This window comes from Cebus imitator, unplaced genomic scaffold (genome assembly GCF_001604975.1).
Source record: "Cebus imitator isolate Cc_AM_T3 unplaced genomic scaffold, Cebus_imitator-1.0 Scaffold138, whole genome shotgun sequence".
NCBI classification, from domain to species: Eukaryota; Metazoa; Chordata; class Mammalia; order Primates; family Cebidae; genus Cebus; species Cebus imitator.
Genome location: NW_016107453.1, coordinates 232,754 through 256,357, shown reverse-complemented (window position 1 = coordinate 256,357; position 23,604 = coordinate 232,754). Strand labels below are relative to the sequence as shown.

Genomic DNA, 23,604 nt, shown 5'->3' with positions numbered 1-23,604 from the left:
TATGTACATGTCGTGGTTTGAATTAGGATGTTAAATGAATTGTAGCCTGGTAAAATGTAGACTGGGTGTAAATTCAAGCTCCGTCACTTACATTTCCCATTTTAAAAAGTGAAGATACACTTTCCTGGCGCAGTGGTTGTGAGTGTAAAATTTGGGCCAAGGAGATCGTCAGTCTATCGTGGCGCAGGGTCATATTTGTACCTTAGGCGGCACTTCCATCTGGTGGCATGGCATCCCAATTGCAAGGCAAAGGACAGAGTGGGGGGGAAGGCTGAATTCGTAAACCTACACCCTTAAGTAAAGCCACAGAATTGAACTGTGAATGAAAATATTTTCATCGTGTACCTACGGAGTGCTTACTTCAAATAACAGTCACGTCCTGGTACGACAGAGGAATTAGACAATATGCTGAGGTTTGCCTGCAAGGGCACTCATTCATTCATTCAAGAAACATCTGTTGAGTGCTGACTGTACGCTGTGCTCTGTTCTGGACTCTTGGGATACATCAGTGGACTAGAGACAAATTCTGCCCTGGGATGCCTTCTCCTGTACACCCTGTACTATGTAAACTAAACTGGATAATTTGTAAAGAGTTCTTACGGATTACAACGTCCCCTCCAAAGTCAACGGAACATGTTTCCAGGCCTCTATTACCATGGCTAAGTGGAGAACCAGGGCGCAGACCCACTCCAGCCGAAATAAGAACCTACCTGGCGCAACTGAAAGTTAAGCCATGCGCTAGAAGTTGTCCTCGCTGACGAAATAGAAGACGCCTTTCCCCATTTCTCCCCCTAGACATCCATGTATTCTTTTAGGGAAGCAAGGGCTTCACCCGAGTGGCCGGGATCGAACCCGTGGAGGGCAGAGGGCGACGGCGCCTGTGGGACTCTGTTTCCCTGCAGAGCCCAAGCGGTGGGTGGTAGGCAGGCCGGCCGCCCTGGGGGCCCTGTACCTCTGGGTCGCTCACCGCGCCCAGGTATCGCGCACAGGTAGGCGTCCCGGCTCGGAGTTTCGGGGTTTCAGCCACTGAATCCCCAGCGAGGCCTGACGCCCCCCGGTGGCGGCGCGCAGTCTGAGCTCTGGGTCCGGAACAGAACTGTCCTGCGGAACTCCTAGTGCACGCTCGGTTTCCGGGGGAGGACGGCGGCGAAGGACCTGCGCGCGACGGTTCTCACCACTGCTATGGAGGCGTTGGCTATGGGGGTCCCGGCGCTGCGGCTTTTGCGGGTCGCACCCGGTGGCGGGGTCAGCCGGAGTGAGTTTCAGAGGCCGTGGGGACGGGGAGCGAGGCCTAGAAAGTTGTGTCTGTCCAAATTGGGCCTGAGGCGGGTCCTGGGAGGTCTCCCTGGGCAGGGGAAGGAGGAGGGTTTCTCAGTCCCGCGGCGGCGGTCGCCCTTGCACAGCCTGGGAGCGAGAGGCCAGAGGAGGGCAGGAACGAGGGCAGGGGTCGCGGCCTGGCCGCGAGAGGAGCTTGGGCCGCCTCTGGGAAGCAGCGCACGCTCCGTGCACGTCTGCCCATGTCCTCCCAAGGAATACTCGTACTTGCCTTGGCAGGTTCCCTGATTTTGGCCTTTGGAAAGTAAACTCAGCTTTTCTCATTCGGGATATTGATAGTTTTGCTGTGGGACCTTTAGTCTCCTGAACTTTTCTTGTCTTTCTTCAAGACCCTTTCAAACCGACCACTTTGCTCACCTTCCCAATGACTCTAGTCCAGTTTTGACTCTGTTTCCTGGTTACTTTTTGCCCCTTACTGTAAAGCACTGATTGGAAACACGACAGAGGAAATTGGTGAGAAATAGCGATCTGATGTGAAAGAGCCAAATTTAAAAGTAGAGGCACTTATCTAGGCCAGCTCTGTTTCTTCTGCTGGTGCTTGCTAATATTACAAATCGGCTTAAGTTTACCTCTAAGCACAGTTTTGGCAGTATGTTGATCATTTTTTCAGTCTTCATGTTTATTGTAACTTTTCCACAGGATTTATAGCAACATCGCCAGCTTCTCAGCTGTCACCGACAGAATTGACAGAAATGCGGAATGATCTCTTTAATAAAGAGAAAGCCAGGCAGTTATCATTAACTCCCCGAACTGAGAAGATAGAAGTTAAACATGTTGGGAAAACTGACCCTGGTACTATCTTCATGATGAATAAAAACATTTCAACTCCCTACAATTGTGCCATGCGTAAGTAACAGAATCAGGCTACAGTTTGGACCCTTTTACTTGAGCTGTGTGGAAGTACTGGTACAGGAGACAGGATGTTGTAATTACTCCTTGGACTTCCCAGAGGTTCTTTATCTGGCACCTTACTGTCTGTTCACTGTCCCTTTAGCTCCGGAGGGTACTACGAGTATTCCAAGGTTGGCACTGTAGTGCACAGATTGTCCTGCCTGTGGCATGTTTGCCTCTGGCTTTGTTTAGGGTACTAGGTTATTTTCTGGCAAAAGGTGGCCAGACCTGAGTGCATTGTTACTAGTGTGCTTTCTCCTTTAATTTAATTTTAGAGATGGGGTTCTGTCTCTGTTGCCAAGGGTGGAGTGTAGTGGTACTATCATAGTTCACTGAGACTCCTAGCCTCAACTTACCAAGTAGCTGGGACTGTAGGCGCCCACCACCACACCTGGCCAATTTATTTTTATTTTTTGAGAGACAGGGTGGCTATGGTGCCCAGGCTGGTCTTGAACTTCTGACCTCAAGCCATCCTCCTGCTTCAGCCTCTCAAGTAGCTGAGATTTGCTTGCTCCTTTTAGCTAGGGCTGTGATGTGGTAGGAGCAGTCACCATGCAGGTCTCAAGAAGGGATTTTGGTATAAAGGATTGCCATGTCCCCAGGTGACCAGCTTTTTTTGCTGTTTTTCTTTCTCTCCTCTTTGTCGCATAGCCTAATTTATATCTGTCATCTGCTTTCCATTTGTCTCTCTCTGTGTGTAATTTTGTTTACATTTATATGTACATGTGTAAATGTGTGAGTGGAAATGTGAATGGAATCCGTGTGATGGGGGTAAAAATATTTATATTTTAAAGAGACAGCTGTGCCCCATGTGTGATTTGGTGTGGAAATGAAGGGAATAAAGACCTCTGTATTTTATTTTTGATCAAAACGTTTTGATAGTACCTTTGATAGAACTGGTAATATTGAAATTAAAGAAGCCCCCAAATAGATACAGGCATGAGTAGCTGCCGGGTTTAAACTTTTGGAAAACTCAGTAATAATTCCATTTAAGTAATTAAAAACTTTAGTTAACAGCTTTAGTGATCAGCTTAAACTGGCCTAAAGAGAGTACACTCAGTCTTCCTTCACACTGGCACTTGAATTACTACGTATACATATTTACTCATTTGGCTTTCAAGTGTTTCTGGAACCTCTGCCATATGATAGGCATTAGGATTACAGAGTAGGTTGAGACAAAACTCAGGCCCTTAAGGAGCTTTATACACATCACATGTAGTGATGAAGCTTCTGAAGCATCCTCAGCATGACTCCTGCCCTGAGACTTTCTTGTCATTCATTCTTGCAGTCATTCAGTAAACTTTTATTGAATACCAGCTGTATTCCAGACCTGGTGCTACACTCTGGATATACTGATGAGTGAGCAAAAATAGACGTGATCCCTGTCTTTATAGGACTTAGGTAGTGGTTGATAATTTAGAACCTGTAGTTTGACTACTTTTATGAGTAGCTGTGTAATTTCAGAACCTCTAATCACAGTTGATATTGCATTCTGGGATGATGAAACTGATTGGCTTATAGGGGAATTCATATTAAGTATTAAAAAATGGTAACTACGGCATTTAACGTCAAGAGTCTATATCATGGAAATAAAAGATGGTCTGGGAGCAAGACCCAAAACCAATCTAGAACTGATTTTTGCAGGTTTGAGTTAATATATTTCCCTTTTCTTTTGAGTTGTGTGTGTATCTATCCAAATATATCCATGATGCTGCTCTCTGAATATTCAAGTGTAATTCTGGGAAAATTGTTTCATTAATAATTGACAAATTAATTTCAAACTAGACGTAGCCTTAATGAATTTTGTAAATGGTTTGGGTAATTTTGTTAATAACCAACAAGACTTTTGAGTATATTGGGTATTATTTAATTAATTAATTTATTTATTTTTAAGATGGAGTCTTGGTCTGTCACCTAGGCTAGAGTGTAGTGGCGTGATCTCGGCTCACTGCAACCTCTGCCCCCTGGGTTCAAGTGCTTCTCCTGTCTCAGCCTCCCAAGTAGCTGAAATTACAGGCTTGTGCCCCCACACCTGGCTAATTTTTGTAGGGCATTATTTTTTTTTTTATTGGTAATAGATGTAATATGCTTTGTTTCTCTAAAAAGGACAGTCTGCAGAATCTTGCCTTCCCATTATTTTATTTCTAAATGTAGCACTTAAACATGTAACTTTCTCTCTGTATTTTGTTAGATGATCAGTCTGTTTTAAATTTCTAGACCTAAGCGAGTGGTACTGCAGGAAGTCCATTCTGGCTCTAGTGGATGGACAGCCGTGGGGCATGTATAAGCCTTTAACAAAGTCCTGTGAAATTCAGTTTCTTACTTTCAAAGATCGTGATCCAGGAGAAGTGAATAAGGTATTTCTGTCTCTAAATTCTTTTTCTGTTTCCCTCTTTATTAAGACCTGTTTTCTATGGGGTGTAACGTGTAAAAATATAGCCAAGTTCAAATGTTGTATTGTATTCCTTAGTCAATGTTTTACTTGTTAGATTAGGTACTTTTGTAGTTGAGAAAATACCAGTGGCATCCATTTCTCTGTATTTTTGGTATGATATGTCTTTTATATTCATATCTTTGTTTAACTGACATTCATTAATCACCTTGTATATTGTGGGTGATTCCATTTCCACTGCTATTACTTGAATTCAGTCTTTAACCATCTTATCTAGATGATTTCAATAACTTTTTAATTCTTTCTGTTTACTCACCCTCTAGTTTTTTTTTAGGACTTAAAAGTTGTTTTTTTACGGTTATAGTTGAACAAGAAAATGATAGCAATGACAGTAATAGCCAACAATGAGTATGTATGTATTATGTGTCAGGCACTGTTCTGGGTGATTTACAGATATTGACTCTAACCTTCATACTAACTCCACAAAGTTCATGCTATTCTCACCATTTTCCTGATAAACAGAGATAAAGAGAAGTTCAACAGCTTGACCAAGGTTACTGATTTAGGCACTAGTGGAACCCAGATTTGAACTTAGGCATTCTGACTGGAGTTCAACAGACATTTAAAGACATTTAAGTAGGATAGATGAAGAAGTACATTTTGCTACTTGCCTTCAAGGCCTTGGTTTGTAGTTATTTTTAGTGTAATGTGGTTGCATAGCACATATAATAGAGGAGTCTTTGCCACACACAGTGAGGTGACTCCGCTTTTGTAGTTCTCAGATGTGAAGAAGAGCCTCTGAAATTTAAGTGCTCAGAGTAGTGTCAGCAAAAGGGGAACACAATGGACAGGTACAGTGCAGGTTTCTCCTTGTGACTCTGATCTGGTCATTGATTTGATACCATCCCAGGCATGTCCATGGATCAAAAGGTACTGGTAAAATGAAAGCCCAGTTGCTACTGCTCTGCTATAAATATGAGTGATCTGAACGATGTGTTATGATGTTAGGTATAGGATAAGAGTCACAAATAATTCATAAAAGTTGAGTTTTTTCTCCATATTTATAAATGGTATGAACAGTTACATAATTAATACATTTATTTTACTCTAGCATAAGTTTGTTAACAAGTTAACTTTATTCTGGGTTAAAAATAAATACTTTCAGATACTGAAACTATCTATTGATTGATAACTATTATAGTGTTTGATATCTTGCACAGAAACATTGCTAAGAACCTGAAGTTGATGCTTCATTCTTTCTTGATTTTTGCTCGGTAGAGGTAATGTCATGGCCTGACGGTAACTGTTGCTATATTATGTGAACAGAGATATATGGGATATAGTTTTTAAGTCAGAAGTTCACTTAAAATTTAATATTGTTGAAACTTCAGTGAATCTCAGTGTGTTTATATATATTTTATATATGTATATATTTTTTCTAGGCTTATTGGCGTTCTTGTGCTATGATGATGGGCTGTGTGATAGAGAGGGCATTCAAAGATGAATATATGGTCAATTTGGTCAGAGCTCCAGAAGTTCCTGGTAATGTACACATATAAATATATGTTTTTTTATGATCCTTAAATATTTTGGTACCTATTTTGGTTTAGTTCTAATTTTGTCTAATATAAATTACCATTATACATATGTTTCATTTATCATGGGTAACAAAATCCATCTTAATGTGATGAAATATGAAGTAGCCTTTGCAGGTTAATAATTAACATCATAGAATTACTAGGAAGTGTTTGTCTTGAATTTGAATTTCATGGAATTCCATGATCTCAGTGTTTGTTTATTTTTCACAATTTTAAGCATATATTTCCAAATTGGGTGTGTAGAGGAGGAGAAAATGTGAGTGTAAGTAGATTGCTGGAAAGAGCTGTGCTTAGGTGGTAATGTTTCACCAGACATGACCATGACTCTGGAGAGAGACACCATGTTGGCCAGGTGAAAGGGTGTAGACTCTGTAATTTTGCTAAAACTAGGATTTTGTAATAGTGAGTATGGTAGGAGCACATGTATAATTTTTTTTTTTCTTGAGATGGAGTCTCGCTCTGTCACCCAGGCTGGAGTGCAGTGACATGGTCTCGGCTCACTGCAAGCTCTACCTCCCGGGTTCAAGTGATTCTTCTGCTCAGCCTCCTGAGTAGCTGGGATTACAGACTCCCGCCACCATGCCTGGCTAATTTGTGTATTTTTAGTAGAGACGGGGTTTCACCAGGTTGTCCAGGCTGGTCTTGATCTCCTGAACTTGTGATCCGCCCACCTTGGTCTCCCAAAGTGCTGGGATTACAGGCATGAGCCACCATGCCTGGCCATATAATTTTTTTTTAAACAAGTAGGTGTACCTAAAATATTTGAAAGAAAATCAAGGAATGATTCTAAGAACAAAACACCAAAAATAAGATATTTAGGGGATATAAAAGACATTTAGCATTTCCTATCCTTCTAGTAGATAGGAAGCAGATAGTTACCTATCTACTTCCTAAATATCTTGTTCTTTGGGATTTTTTTTTTTTTTTTGAGATGGAGTCTCATTCTGTCACTAAGGCTGGAGTGCCGTGGCGTGATCTCCGCTCACTGCAACCTGTGCCTTCCAGGTTCAAGTGATTCTCCTGCCTCAGGCTCCTGAGTAACTGGAATTACAGGCTCCTGCCACCATGCCCGGCTAATTTTTGTATTTTTAGTAGAGACAGGGTTTTACTGTGTTGGCCAGGCTGATCTTGAATTCCTGACTTCAGGTAATCCACCTGCCTTGGCCTTCTGGAATTTTTATGTCTGGTAACTATGTGAAATCTATATGGTAATAGCATTTTTGAATAAAACTTCACTGTTTAAACAATATTAGTGATTTGGGTTTAACAATCTTTTGGCTAAGGGAAATTTGATAAAGCTCTGGCAAGCAGCTGGAATAATGGCAATGATTTTGTAATTTGTAGTCTTAGGAGAGAGGGCTAATCCATCACTCTGTGGTCTAAATATTCAGTCGTTGCAAATTAGTAACTTTCTGTTAGGGCAGGTTTGACTTTGTTTTTTATTTTGGTTGGATTTACAGTAATTTCTGGTGCCTTCTGTTATGACGTAGTTTTGGATAGCAGACTTGATGAGTGGATACCAACAAAAGTAAGTATGGTCTTCTGGAATATTTATTTTAGATCTTCTGAAGTATTAATTTTAGAGTCTCTGCCTTTGTTAGAGTGATTCCTATGTTAGTATTGTTGAATGGTACTGCACATTGAGGACATTTAAAAAAACCTATTTATTATCTATCTACTGTCCGTCTGTCTGCTATCTATCTGTCTATCTGTCTGCCTGTCTGTCTGTCTGTTTATCTATCAGTGTTGTTGTTCTTTCAGCATCTTTAAGACAGAGGTATTTGAATGAGAGTATTTACATCAACATGGTCAGTTGTCTTGAAACTTTATGTCCTCTTTGACCTTTTCTTGATGTGCCTTCTAAGTGGTTTTAAGGTAGTGGTTTTCAAGAGGCCCAGAATATAAAATATAAAAACTTAACTATCTTGACTGATATGGGGGGGCTTGGAGCCCTACCTGTTTGTATTGCTGGAGCACAATTTGAAAACCACTTCCCTAAGCCATTTTAACTTGTTGCATACTGTGAGATCCCTGTATATACAAGGGTCACATTGAGAGCTGGGTGAATTAAACAGTCAGACTTTGACAAAGCTAACCCAAGCATCAACAAACCAAATATTAACAAATTGAGCTCTTTGTGAATGCTCTGCCTTTGTAATGAGGATGGTCCTTGTTGGTTTGGGACTTGGGTAGCAACAGGGCCTAACAAGGACGGTATAGATCAGGTGCTCAGTAGGTAAGGGGTGCTGATGGTTATCAAAGATCAAGCCTGGAGATGCAGTTCGGATTGGGGAGAATAGGCAGATACCTAATTCTTAATTAAACAAGGCTATATGTCCTACATAATGGGAATCTGGAGATCTGAAAAGGGGAAGCAGTATAGCACATCATTTTATCAATTCCACTGTGTACATTCATTTTACACTTAATATCTCTGAAAATAGATGAGCCTTATAGTAGATGGTATCTTGCAATTAAAATTTGTAGTTTTTTTTTTTTTTTTCCCCCTTAGTGATACATCTTAGATTTAGTGAAGCCGGGCACGGTGGCTCACGCCTGTAATCCCAGCACTTTGGGAGGCCAAGGCGGGTGGATCACGAGGTCAAGAGATCGAGACCATTCTGGTCAACATGGTGAAACCCCGTCTCTACTAAAAATACAAAACATTAGCTGGGCATGATGGTACGTGCCTGTAATCCCAGCTACTCAGGAGGCTGAGGCAGGAGAATTGCCTGAACTCAGGAGGCGGAGGTTGCGGTGAGCCGAGATCGCGCCATTGCACTCCAGCCTGGGTAACAAGAGCGAAACTCCGTCTCAAAAAAAAAAAAAAAAAAGAATTAGTGAAATACTGTAGTGGTTCTTAAAAGCCAGGATTTTGGAGTCAGGGCAGATCCAGCTTTACATTTGGCCTTGGAAATTACTTTTTGTATAATCCTGCCCATATTACATATTGAAAGAGAGAGAAGAGGGAATCAAGAAAGAATGAGAAAAAGGGAGAGGGAAGCGAGAGAGAGAAGAGGATGGGCGGGGGGAGGGAAGGGATTCAAACTGTTTCTTCATGACCTCTGGGCCCCTGTCAGTGAAGCTTCTTCCTTTTCAACTATGTCTCCAAATTGAAGATTTTCTTTACTTGAGGGGAGTTAGGTAAAAACTAATGAGGTCAAGCTTTAATTTTCCTTATCTATGAAAAAATGTAACTGCCTTTTTCTTTGTTTCTTTCTTTCTTTTTTTTTTTTTTAATAGATGGTGGTCTCATTGTGTTACCCAGGCCGGCCTTGAACTTCTGGGCCCAAGCAATCCTTCCTCAGCCTTTCTAATAGCCGGGGCTGCAGGTGTATGCCATTGTGCCTGGCTTTTGCGTTTTTCTTTTTTAAAAGATAAAACCTTATAAAAGAAATATGTCAGCTGATTGCAGACTGCGTGGAGTTGGGTTGAGTAGACAGCTTAAAGAAAGTAGGGGAGAATTACATTGAAGGAATAGTTGTATTAAACCATGAATGTGGATTTTTTTATATAGTAAATTATTCTTTATAGAGAAGTTATTTCATATAAAAAAGTCTAATAGGATTTTTATGGAAATAATTTTATTATAAAAATTATTTGTGTAATAGTACTTGGTCTTTTCTGTATTAGTAATGATTTATAGCATGAAAGCTCAATTAGAATTTGTATTAAAAATCTTATAAACATTGTTAATATGTATTAATCATTTTAATTGTGTAAAATTGACATTTTTATTAAGCAGAAACTTTTGATACCGGACATATGCTATACTTTGTATGTGGTCAGTGATGATGTTACATTTCTAGCGAAACTTTCTGAATTATGAAAACAATTTTTTCCCTATGCATTTAATAAACTTAGTTTTATTCATAGTGTAAATACATTTTTATGTCTTGTTGTTTATTGGCATTTTTACTTGCTGCATCATAGCTTTAATAAACATTTTAAGGTTATATAATTTAGATGAAATTATAATATAATTTGGATAAAATTTCTTTATAGGTTTATCTTTAATAATATTCATGCAGGCTGACACCTTAAATACAGGTAAATAAAAAGTTTTTTAGTTTATGGTCCAAAACTTCAGTTGTTGCAAATTAATAACTTTCTGTCCTAACAAATTTGATTTTGTCTTTTATTTTAGTTGGATTTGCAGTACTAAGCATAGGGTTTTGTCTTAACTGGCTTATGGAGAAATGCTTTTCAGTAAATTGTTTCTAAAGGTTATTACTTTCATTTTTAAGGAGAACTTACGTTCCTTCACAAAGGACGCTCATGTTTTAATTTACAAAGATCTTCCATTTGAAACTCTGGAAGTTGACGCAAAAGTGGCATTGGAAATATTTCAACACAACAAGTAAGTGTAGGCTTTCTTTAAATTAAGGCTAACTCTCCCAGTATTATATGTAATGAAGAAAATTCAGGTCTTAAGAATTTTTATATTTGATACACACATGACAGTGTATTGTTTTCCACTCCAAGACCTCTCTTTCTGCAGTAGGAAGTTTATTTATTATTGTTGATCTCATTTATTTCGCCGAGAATAATGTTCCCCACCTCCCTTGATAATTTTCTCACTTTGTTTTACTTCTCTGTTCTTGGACCAGCCTTTCTCATTATATCAACATAGCGGTATGTTTCCTTTTTTTCTTTCTATGGTGAAGTGATAACGTATTTAAGCCACTATATAATTTTGTGTATTTGGCAGCACTTCTGTCCTACCCCACCACACTTAAAATGGCATTGGTGAGATTGAAAATGCAAGCAGTTTGGAAGGGGGCTAACAGCTGAAGGAAAATGTTTACACAGCCAGTCTTAGTCTTCTGCATGTGAATTATTCATTTGATGGATTTTCCAACATTTTAATTCCTGTCTGCCTTCTCAGTTTTCACTCAGAAAACTTTCAGTTCACCTTCTACTACCAGTTAAAATAAACTAAATTTTAGTATTAGTCTAATAGAATATTAGAACTAATTAGAAAGAGAAATCTGTGCTGTAAAAAAAAAGAAAGCTAACATAGGTACTAGAGTCTGAAGCCAAAATACGCACCTACAAATTGTTAAAAGTTACACATTAGAATTTCTTTAGGTATATAGAAGTTGAATTACAAATTCTCATAGGGATAGTTTGTCATAATATATTGGTTTAGTTATGAGTGTCTTTTTGACACATACTGTATCGCTTGGCATTTCTCAGAGCAATCTGTCTCATAATATTCTTCCATAAGATGTTGATTGACATGCTGAAACCATGTACTGTGTTAAGCTGAGTTTAAAGAACGGTGGCTTAATTTTACCCAGTGCACTCAAGGGTTTCCCAAAGTGGACACTGAAAATTTCCCAAATGTATTTGCCTATAAAACACTTTTTCCTGAAACATCTTTAGCATGTCCTGGAATCAGTGGACTTAGAAATCAGTTGTAATGTACTGTTTTAACTAAGTACAGATAGTATTGTAGAACCAAACCACCATTTATAGCATTGATTCTACAAGAAAATTCTTTGAACTATCCAAACACATCAAATCACTCTCTGTGCCAAAAGTCTAGGCATGTTCTACCCAAAAGAAATATAATATGAGATGTCTGTATAATTTGAAATTTTCTAGTAGTTACATTGAAAAAAAGTCAAAAGGTGAAGTTAATTGTAATGCTTTTATTTAAATGATACATCTACAGTGTTATTTCAGTCTAATTAATATTAAAATATTGATGTTGTTTTATGTTTTATTTCACTGAAATCTTCAGAACCTTGTATGTGTTTTACACTTAAGGCACATTTTAACTAGTACTAATCACATTTAAGGGCACCGTAGCTACCTTACTGGACAGTGTACTTTTGACTTCCATTCGGTATACATTGAGATTTTCCATTCCTCTATCTAACTGTCAAGGACTGGTAGGGGCTTCTGGGACTTTTTAACTTGGTTGAGTGTGTGGTAGGAGGAAGGGGATAATTTTGGAGGAAGTTTGATAGGACAGAATGGTTGGATCATTGAAGGTGGGTCAATGATTGAGCCTTTCTGCTGCAGGGGTAAGGGTGAGACCTTTTTGTGGGTTTGACGCACAGAGGACAGGAGCATCTCTTGGAGGTGGGTTAGGAGGGACAAGTATTCAAGGGAATTAATTGGTCCCCTTATTAGTGCATGGGGCACTATAGCAGTCAGTGGATGTTTTTGCATAAACCAGTGTTCCCCAACTTTGCCGCATTGTGCATACACATGTGTACACACATATATGTATTAACTTGTTTAGCACCCTGGGTAAACAGATAAAGCTCTCAGTAGTATGTGGTAAAGTCATGGTTTGAACCTGGGCTGTGCAGTTTCATCTGTGCCTTTGGCTAAACCTACAGAATTGGGTAGATTTGAGAGACACTGGGAAGTAAAATTGACAATTTGATAATGAATTGAATGTAGGGGATATGGTGGGAGAAAGGAATTAAGGAAGTATCCCATGTTTTTCACATGGACACCTGGGTGTTTGGTGGTATGATACTAAGATAGGAAATTCAGAAGGAAGAACAAGTTTGGTTGGGGAAAGAGGTGGTAATTTGTGCAGTTTGCAAATTTCAGGGTAAGGTGCTTGTGGAACATCCTAGAGGATGTCCAGATGGGTCTTGGATATACAGTTTGGTGCTCAGAAGAGGTAGGTAGATTAGAAGCAGAGATATAGGAAATATAAGTACTTAAATTGTAGTACAAGGAACTGGCCTAGGGAGGATGCTTAGAGTGAAAAGAGTGTGTAGGATAGAATTCTCAAATAGAGAAATACAACAGTGGCCCGAGATGTAAAATAACAAGCAGTAAGGAATGCCAGTGATACCCATGGAAAGAGCACTTAGAAGCTGGGTGTGGTGGTTCATCCCTATAATCCCAGCACTTTGGGAGGCTGAGGCAGGAGGATTGTTTGACGCCAGGAGTTTGAGATTAGCCTGGTCAACATAGCAAGACCCTATCTAAAAAAAAAAAAAAAAAAAAAAGAGTTATTCCAGCATGGTGGTCACAACTGTAGTCTGAGCTTCTCAGGTGGCTGAGGCAGGAGGGTCACTTGAGCCCAGACGTTTCAGGCTGCAGTGAGCTATAATTGCGCCACTGTGTTCCAGGGTGGGTGACAGAGCAATAAATAAATTGAAAATGGAAAGAAGGAACACTTTGAGAAGTGGAGGTGAGCATTGGTATTAAGAAAATGAGGACCAAAAAGTGTCCATTGGGTTGACACCCACCAGGTACCTGTGATTTTGTGGAGAACAGTTTGGCAGAGTCATGGGGCTGTAGCCAGATTAAAGGGAGGAGAGGAGGGAGGTTCCAAGTGTAACCCACTCTCAAAAAGTATGGCTGAAGAGAAAAGGAAGTATCTTTAAACACCTTTTTACATATTTAGAGTTAAAAAATCTTTTTTTTCTTTGTTGCTTTTCAGATACAAAATAGATTTCATCGAAGAGAAGGCATCTCAGAACCCTGAGAGAATAGTCAAGCTACACAGGTAAAGTAAAACTCTAAAAACTGGCTGCTGTGTTAGAGTAAGGCTTAACTTTATTGTTATCCGAATAAAGCATATGACCAAAATAGATGAATTTGTACCTGATTTTGTTCTTATTACCTTGTTTTCTGTTGCTTTGTTCATTGTTTTCATATGGTGGTAAGTGAAAACTCTAAGTTAGCTTCAGGAACACTTGTTTTCTGTTCCTCATTTTATTGTTTGCTATTTTTATTTAATTTTGAGTTGAAAACCACTGTTTAAAAAAAATGTAATTTTTAGGAATTTTGAAATTGGGTAAGATAGTCATTGTTATGAATTGAACATGATAATTCATATGCATACAGAAATTTGCATTTTGACTAGTAATTACTTATGATACATGTAAGTTAAGTCAGACTGTGCTTTCTGACACATGGATGAGAAAGTTCCACTGCTTATGATGATGTTCTCCCATGGGGAGCAAGTCCCAATGCATTCTGTAGAAATGACTTTGTGATCAGGATCTGTTTTCTCAACCTCATGTTTTTATGAATTGGATTTAACTTTTTTCCTCTAGAAACTGCTTTTTGTTTCTGAACACATTCCTATACACTGAATTCTAAACTCTGTTACGTGGATTATTGTAAGGTTTTTAGATGATTAGTTTTAGGCAATTGGATCTGGGATCTGCTTGATAGCATGATGTATTGTGTGACTCTTAAAGATCTTTAAATTATATCAATGATAATTAAGAAAATGGTTCATTTGATTTAATTTTCAAAGTTTTAGTCTCTTTACTTGAGATCATTTTCAGGGGTCATTATGAATTGAACTGAACCATATATAACATTCTTGATTAGGGTGTTAGCAAAGAGAATGAAGAGATATCTTTTTCAAGCTATTACAAATTATTTGATGTTGCTTATTTTTTTTATTTTTTTTTTGTTTTGTTTATTTTTAAATAAATCAGAATAGGTGACTTCATTGATGTGAGCGAGGGCCCTCTTATTCCAAGAACAAGTATTTGTTTCCAGTATGAAATATCAGCAGTTCACAGCCTTCAACCTACCCAGCCAAGTCTCATACGAAGATTCCAGGGTCTGTCTTTACCCGTTCACTTAAGAGTAAGTAAAGCTTAAGGTTCCAGGACTTCCAGTTTGGGTATAAATATAATTTTGGACTTGATTTTATACTAGTGTGAAGAATATAAACTTTTAATTTTTCTTAAGTTGTAGGACATTAATATTTTGTAAACTCAGATTTGCGACTAAAAACAAAGTTGACCAGTGCGTAAATACACAATTACAAAAGAAATATTAGTTAAAAAAATTAAATCAAATTGAAATAGCATTTTTAATTTTCCAAATTAGCTTAGGTGAGGGTGCATTGGCAGAGGGAGTATTGGAGTGCATATTGGTAAGACCTTCCTGAAATGCCTTTTAAGCTTATTTGGCATGCTCTTCCCTCTATTCATGACCCAAAGCCTGTCATTTTCAACATTGTTCCCCCCCTTCCTAATCTTTTAATTTAAATTTTTGATGTTGAGATAATTGCAGTTATAAGAGAGATCCCATGTACTTTTACTTAGTTTCCTCTTGCAGTACTAAAATACAATATCACCGCAATACAATGTGGTGATTGTTGGCATCAATACAATGAAGATACAGAACAATTCCTTCACTATGGGGATCCATCATATTGGCCTTTTATGGACACACTCATGTACAGCCACTTCCCTCTGTTGCCCTCCATTACCCTTCCTGCTTACCCCTGCCAACTACACATCTGTTTTCCTTTTCTATAGTTTTGTCACTTCAAGAATATTATATGAATGGGATCAAACAGTATGTAATTTTTTGGCATTGGCACTTTCACTCAGTATAAGTCTATGGAGATTCATCCAAGTCATTAGGTGTATCAGTAGTTCATTCATTCTTATTGATAAGTAGTATTACTAGGTCTGGATGTATCACGGTTGGTTTAACCATTCATTCATCAAAGGACATCTGAGTCGTTTTCAGTTTTTGGCTATCACAAATTAATCTGCTGTGACCTTGTGTGCAGGTTTAGGTGAATATTTCTCTAGGATAAAATACCCAGGAGTGCAATTGCTGGGTTATGTGATAAGTGCATGTTTAGTTTTTTAGCAACAGCCAAAGTGTTCCAGAGTGTCTATACCATTTTACATTCCCACTAGCAACGTATGAGTGATCAGTTTTTCCACATCCTCACTAGCATTTGATGCTGTCACTACTTATTTTTGTTTTAGTCTTTCTGATACATTTGTAGTGATTTCTCATTGCAGTTTTAATTTGAATTTTTCTATTGACCAGTGGTGTTGATCATCTTTTTGTGTACTTATTTGTGATCTACATATCTTCATTGGTGCAATGTCTGTTTATGTCTTTTGGCTAGTATTCTAATTAGATTGTTTTACTTTTTAACAGTTGAGTTTTAAGAGTTCTTTATATGTTATAGATGTTAGTTTTTTGTTACATATGTAGTTTTCAGATTTCTCTTGTTTTCTGTCTGTACCTTGTATTTGTATATGTGGCTTGTTTTTTCGTTCTCTGGGCAGCCTTTTGGAGAGAAGTTTTTAATTTTGAGGAAAGTAGTTTATCAAAATTTGATAATATTTTTATTTTAATGGATTATGTTTTTGGGGTTAATTTTAAGAACCCGGACTAGCTCCAGATCCCAAAGATTTTCTCCTTTTTTTTCCTGCCAAAAAGTTTTAGAGTTTTACATTTATTTAAATCTGTGGTCCATTTTGAGTTAATTTTTCTGTAAGTTTGAGATTTAGGTTTAGTTTATTTTTATTTTTTTGCCTGTAGATGTCAAATTGCTCCAGCACCATTGGTTGAAAAGGCCACTCTTCCTCTACTGAATTACTTTTGCATCTTTGTTAAAAATTAGCTTGGCATATTTATGTAGGTCTATTTTTGAGTCCTCTGTTGTGTTCCATTGATCACGTATGTTTACATCAAGACCAGTACCACACAGTCTTGGTTACTGTAGCTCTAAATAGGTTGTGAAATCAGGTAGAGTAATTCCTCCCTTGTTAACTGTTTTTGATCAAGATCGTTTTAGCTATTGTAGTTTCTTTGAGTTTCCGTTTAATGTTAGGATAATATTTTCTATGTTGAGTCTTCTTGAGATTTTGATAGGAAGTTCATTAGACCTGTATAGCAATTTGGGGAGAATTGACATCTTTAATATGTTGAAACTTACAGTCTATGAACTTACTGTATCTTCTTATTTATTTGTATCTTCTTTCATCTCATTTTGTAATTTTTAGTACACCTCTCCATTACATTTGACTTTGACTTTTCTCCACATACTTGCTTCCTTTCCTAGCCTTCCCCACTTGAGAAAATCTGATCACCCTTTACCTCAAGCTTGTCCAACCTATGGCCCGTGGGCTGCATGCGGCCCAGAACGCCTTTGAATGCGACACAAATTCTTAAACTTTCTTAAAACATTATGAGATGTTTTTGCAATTTTTTTTTTTTTTTAGTTCATCAGCTGTCATTAGGGTAGTATATTGTATGTGTGGTCCAAGACAATTCTTCTTCCATTGTGGCCCAGGGAAGCCAAAAGATTGGATACCCCTGGTTTCCCTAGTTGTTTGAGGTAATCCTTGATTCTCTTTTCCCCTCGTAGTCACGCCCCCTGCCCATCCATCAGCAAGTCCTTTCAGCTTTTAACTCTGAAATGTATTCTGAACCTATGTACCTCACAGCATCTCATCTACTGCTGCTTCCCTTATCCGAGTTCCTGTTTTCACTCTCCTTCCTTGCTTTCACTCTTGCCCTCTACAGTGCATTCTCTGCTTAGTAGCCAAAGCGATCTTATTTTATTTTTAAAATTTATTTGTTTTACTTTAGGTGCATACTATATCTGGCATCAAAGTCATCTTTTTAATACACAATCTGTTACATACTTCCTCTGGCCCAAACTTTCCAATGGCTTCCCTTGAACAAATCCCAGCTCTTTACTCTGTCTCACAAAGCCCTGCAGTATCTGGTCCCTGCCTGCTTCTCTGACTTTATCTGACACCACTCCCTTCCTCACTCACTATATTCCAGCCACAGCTTAGGGTCTCTGTACCAGCAGTTCATTCTGCCTGAGTCAGAATGAAAAGGGAAAACATGGTTTTCCCTTTAAACAGACCAGGTAGCTCTTTTCCTAGAAGGGTTCGTATGTCGAAATTTAGTAATTTTACCTTTTATTATAGATTTTATGAGCTCATTTGGTGTGAAATAGTCACTGGCCTGCCCATATGCCTTGATATCACTTTCAGTTGACCTAATAAAATTGACGTGGTCATGATATACTTTGCACAGTTTTCATTAGTGCATTCTGATAATCCTCTGCTGCAGGAGATTGTTAAGGGCTTAGGAAATTGAGTTTAAATTTTACTATTGTTTTGGGAGGCTGAGGTAGGAGAATCGTTTTAACCTAGGAGGCAGAGGTTGCAGTGAGCTGAGATTGCACCACTGCACTCCAGCCTGGGCAACAGAGTGAGACTCCATTTCAAAAAAAAAAAAAAAAAAGACTATTGTGTTGTTGCTTTTACTTATTCTTCAGGGTCATTTGCTGAATTCTCTGGTTCTGCCATTTCAGTGTGAAGATGTCACAGTTGGTTTTTAATGACTGACTTCTTGTGATTGCTTATGATTTGAAGAATGACTTCTAGAAGGTTGAAATTGGCTATTTAAGGATTGAACCACAATCTATGGGAAAGTAGGGCAGATTTTTGCTTCCTACTAGAAGGAATGCTTTCTATGATGGAAATGATTAAGAGAGGCAAAAGTGGAATAAGGACACATTCAATCCTTAAGTCTTTTTTTTTCTTAAATGCTCACTGCAACCTCCACCTCCTGGATTCAAGCGATTGAAGAAAGTGAAAAACAGAGCAGCTGTTTTATGTAGTACTTTTTTCTCCCTACTGTGATCCACTTTCATAACCACTTAGCTATATTAGTCCTATCTTTTAATTGTTTGTTCTAAAAGCTGTGTAAAGACTCTATCCCTTTTACTTTGATTTTACTACTTTTTTTTAGTTCATTGCAAATCTTTTCTTTTCAAGGCACATTTTACGATATGGGATAAGCTGTTGGAAAGATCTCGTAAAATGGTAAGTGTTTTTGACAGCTAATTTGTACCCTTCTATAAAGAAACTCGTCAAAATTAATCGATAACAACCAAAGGGGGGAAAAATGAAAGAAGCAAAGAGAAAGGAAAAAGTAAGTTGTTTCAGTAGTCAAAGCAGTATTTTGATTGTTAACTCCAGTAGTATTTTGGTAAGACTAAAGTTTTAATTTGGCAGTTCTCTTGATTTTATTTATTAATATCAAGAAAATGATATTGTAGAACTTGAGAAATAAGAATATTATGCAATAGTAATAGTTCTTAATAGTTATAATGGTATCATTTAGGTCTTAGGATTTTTTTTTTGTAAACTTAATGAATATTTAAAGGATTAAGATTTGTCAGATATATTTTAAAGCTTCCTTAGTCATTGACATTAAATGTACAAATGTCCTGAAAAATCAGATTTGAATGTTTGTGTTTTTGTGGCTTATTCTATGTCATTAGCATTTATACTTCATGAGTATGAGTGATTGTATTTCTTGACCACAACTATCCCTCTTCCCTATTTCATAGGCTAAGTGTGCCTCTTTTACTTAAGTTATCTCATGGCTATCCCATATAATCTGGCCTTATTAGGCCTTCCCCTTTATCCTAATTTCCCACAATGCCACAAACACTCTGGTCAAGCTTGCAGGCACATTAAGCATCACACATCAAACTTACTTTCAGGTTTGCATATTTCTTCATGATTGTTTTTCTTTCTGGACACCATTTCCCATTCTCTTTCTGTCTCTTTACAACACAGTCATTCCTCACTACCTCGCCTGAGTCACACCTTCTCCATGCAACAGTCTCAGAGTAATCTCCTAACAGATAATTACCCATTCAAATAAGTTTGTACTTGATTGTATACCTCAATGTATGTTTTTTGATTGTTTTCTTTGCCAGTACATTTATCTTCTGTTTGTTAATCCTTTCAGGATTTGTTATGTTTGTATAAGCCCAAATTCTGAACACATTAGCACATGAGGGGGTTCCCCAAGAAATATTTATTGACTATTTTTCATAATGATATGTAAACGTAGTCTTTATTAATGACTATATCGATAGGAATTATTATTTAGGGACTTTATAATATTCTGATGTAAGCATTATATAATTTTTTTTTCTCATGAGAAGAAAGTATCTGAATGGAGTAATTTCTCTTTTTAGTTGGTCACAGTGATCATTTTAGATTAAGAAACTGAAAAAGAAATGTTCAGCATGGTTACTTGGAGTTAACTAAAATTAAAAAAAACTTGAAACTGAAGAAGAAATGAATATTTAAGAAATAGTTTGGGAAACTAAAGAAGCAATAGTAACTGAACACTTTAAAGGAAGGAAAAATGGAGAAAAATGGCAGAGACAGTATCTTATTTAGAATATCTAATAATGTTAGTCAATACATATTTTTCAAACATTTATTCTTCTTTAGTTGCTTTTTTCTACTGTGCATTTTGCTTTTCTGAAGGGATTAAATACGTGGTTCATTTATTCAACATAGACTTACTGATTGTTTACTGTGTGCCAGGTACTGTTATGGTCTGGAGGAATAAAAAATAAACAAAATGTACTTGCTGCCTCAGGGAAATAATGTTGATTGGATAATTAGACTTATAAGCAGACAGTTCAGATGTACTTGTGGGGCTCTGGCATAAAGAAGAGGACTCAGACCAAGCTGGGGAGTTGGTTAAGGAAGGTTGGCAGGAATTGGGGTCCCTTAAGCTCTTTTTAAAGGATGAATAAAAGTGAACCATGCAGGTAATCCATTGGAGAATGGGTTAGAGGTTATCTCAGAGGAAGCCACTTGCTTACAGGCATGAAGGAATAGAGAACATGATAAATGTGAGATGAATTTGAATGCACAGGTCACGTCTAGGGTAGCTAATGAGTCTGTCCAAAAACAGAATATGAGGGGGCTTGTGTTCCTTGTTGTGGACTTGCATTCCTGACTTTCTTCTTCTACCCCACTGAGGTGATAGCGAGTGACTGGAGAATTTTGAGTAGGGAAGTGACCTGTTGATCAGCTATTCTTGCTTAAAAGCTCATTCTACGGGTAGCATGGAATATAGCTGTGAACTCTTAAGCCACGGGTTTTATTAGGGGGATAGAAGAGGAACAGTTCCTAAAGTTCAGCCATGATAGGGAGAACGACTGTGAGAGTTAACTTAGGTTGAATTAATAGGGCTGTTGATGGAATATGCAGGTAAGAAGAAGAGAGTGAATTCTCAAATACTGTCCTTAGTTAGCTGGGTAGAGCCCTTTACCAAGATAGATGATGCAGGCAGGACAGGTTTTGGAGGTGTTGAATTCGGATTTAGCCACGTCTGTTTGATGAGTCTGAGTGACATAGAATAGAAATAGGGACATGGAGATATCTGTTTAGACTAAATCTGTAATATGCTCTATTCTAAATGGAATTATACTGCAAAAGAAAATAAACTGATTTAAAATATTGTGTTACAGCACTTCAGGTGTTTTTTTCCTTAGTAATGATTGTGTTTTATGGCTGAAAAGTAAAATGGCAAACTTGATAAACCTAAATATAATATGCCTTAGCTTACATTTTTGAATGGAATTATTGTTCTTTACCTGCTAATTTATATTGGTAACTTGCTGTTTAAATCTTCTTACCTAACTTTCTGTAATAATAACTATTGAAGGAGAAAGATGAGGATCATTGTAAGAGGGCTGTGGGATAATTTAAAATGGTGGATGATGCTCGCTTCGGCAGCACATATGCTAAAATTGGAACGATACAGAGAAGATTAGCATGGCCCCTGCGCAAGGATGACACGCAAATTCGTGAAGCATTCCATATTTTTAGAAAATGTGGCACATATATACCATGGAATACTATGCAGCCATAAAAATCGATGAGTTCGTGTTCTTTGTAGGGACTTGGATGAATCTGGAAACCATCATTCGGCAGCAAACTGACACAAGAACAGAAAACCAAACACCGCATGTTCTCACTCATAGGCGGGTGTGGAACAATGAGAACACGTGGACTCAGGGAGAGGAGCATCACACACTGGGGGCTTTTGGGGGGTGGGGAGGGTGGGGAGTGATAGCATGGGGAGAAACGCCAGATATAGTATGTGCCTTTGCAACAGCCCTGCATGACCTGCACATGTACCCCAGAACCTAAAGTAAAATTAAAAAAAAAAAAAATAATAAATTAGTGAATCACATTTAAAAATAAATAAATAAATAAATAAATAAATAAATAAATAAAATGGTGGGTGAAGGGTAAGTGTTTATTAGGAAAGTAAAGCTATTCATGTTTTTACAGGTAACTGAAGATCAAACTAAACCAACAGAGGAAAGTACATCTACCTAATAACTTTCTAAAATTTAAATATGTATAATAAAATAAATGTTTTTAATATAATGTTTGTGTGTGCTTATAAAGATTAACTCTTTCTCCCTAAGATTGATAGTGAGTTTTACTTTTTCCTTTATGTTGCTCAAAATAAAAACTGTCAAAAACAAGTCACTCCCTTCCTGCTCCGTGAAAAAAACACTTTGGCATGTTTTCTCTCTCTTTTTTTTCTCATGTGTAGGCAGATACATTACAATATAAATTTAATTTCTAAAAAACATAAATAGGATCATACTACTTGCTTGCATTGTTTTTTTTTTTTTTTTTTTTTTTTTTTTGCTAAACAGTGGCACGGTAAACATCCTTGTGCAAAAATGGCAAATGTTTGTAGATAAAAATGATAGTATGTATTTATTATGTGCTTGGCCTTGTGCTAAGCTCACTATGTGGAACCTTTTGTTTAATCCTCACAGTGACCTGTTGAGAAGACGTTTCCTATTTTTTAAATGAGGAAACAGCATAGAGCTCGAAAGTGGCAAAGCAGGAAGAAAGGCAGTTTCACTCAAACATGCTCTTATATTCTACTCTACGTTGCCACACATATAAATAATTTTGTAGGAATAGATTTCCGGCAGTGAAATTGTTCACAGGTGCTACCAGATGCTGGTTTCCCAAAGGTTTTGCCAAATGTCACTCCCAATAACAGTGTCTAAAAGTGCTTGTTTCCCCACACCTTGAGTAAGTCTTGGTTATCAATCTTACGAAAACATTTTGCCAAAAAGTTTCTGCTTCAGTGTTAGAAGTTTTCTGCTTTTGGTGCACAGGCTTCCTCTGAAGACTATTTTTTTTTTTCTTCTGGGTGAGGTCAACTTTTTTTAGAGTCTGTATCTTCCTGTGTCTTGATTGACTTTCTCATTTTGCTAGCATTTGTTTCTGAGCTCCTTTCTAGGAAAAAATGTCTAAGAGGTGAGCCATTGCATGTCTAAAGTGGGTTCTGCACTTAAATTTGATGAACTGTTCAGCTAGATACAGAATTCTAGATTGAAAATTAGTTTTCTCTTAGAACTTTGAAAGCAGCTCAGTTATTTTCTCCATCTGATTTTGCTAATAAAATGTCTGATGCCGGTCTGATTCTTGTTCTTTTTTGTATGACCTGTTCTCTGCATCCCCTTCCCTCAACACACTCTGGACATTTTTAGGATCTTACTATTCTTGGTGGTGTAAAATTCTACAATCCTATACCTGTATCTAGGTCTTCAGTTAGTTACTCTGCTTGGTACGTAGGCAGTCCTTTCAATTTTTGACATCTCTCTAGGATTAGGTTTTTTTTTTTTTTTCTTTTTTACTTTATTTGTTCTTTCTTTTCTCTGAGGGTTCTTTGTTTCTATAATACCTTTCAGTTGTGTTTGCATCTTCTGTATTGGTCCTCTTATTATTATTTTTTTCCCCTTTCTCCATCATTTTT

The 23,604-nt window shown here is 37.6% G+C and overlaps 1 protein-coding gene and 1 non-coding gene across 3 annotated transcripts; both read left to right on the top strand.

Annotated features, from left to right (window-relative positions):
- Window positions 1-1,118: 1,118 nt before the first annotated feature.
- MRPL39 (mitochondrial ribosomal protein L39) lies at window positions 1,119-22,313 on the top strand. 2 transcript variants are annotated; one of them, XM_017541888.2, is made up of 10 exons: window positions 1,119-1,255; window positions 1,975-2,181; window positions 4,444-4,583; window positions 6,061-6,160; window positions 7,677-7,744; window positions 10,464-10,576; window positions 13,637-13,702; window positions 14,649-14,802; window positions 18,771-18,818; window positions 22,110-22,313. In XM_017541888.2, exons 1-10 carry the CDS (start codon window positions 1,183-1,185, stop codon window positions 22,155-22,157), a joined length of 1,017 nt encoding a protein of 338 aa, XP_017397377.1. In that variant the 5' UTR covers window positions 1,119-1,182; the 3' UTR covers window positions 22,158-22,313. The 2 variants fall into 2 exon arrangements, with proteins under 2 accessions (XP_017397377.1, XP_017397379.1); XM_017541890.2 differs by lacking the exon at window positions 22,110-22,313 and adding an exon at window positions 21,712-21,743.
- On the top strand, window positions 21,533-21,639 carry LOC119473199. The gene has a single exon (XR_005202401.1). It is a non-coding gene; the product is annotated as a U6 spliceosomal RNA (small nuclear RNA).
- Window positions 22,314-23,604: the final 1,291 nt, after the last annotated feature.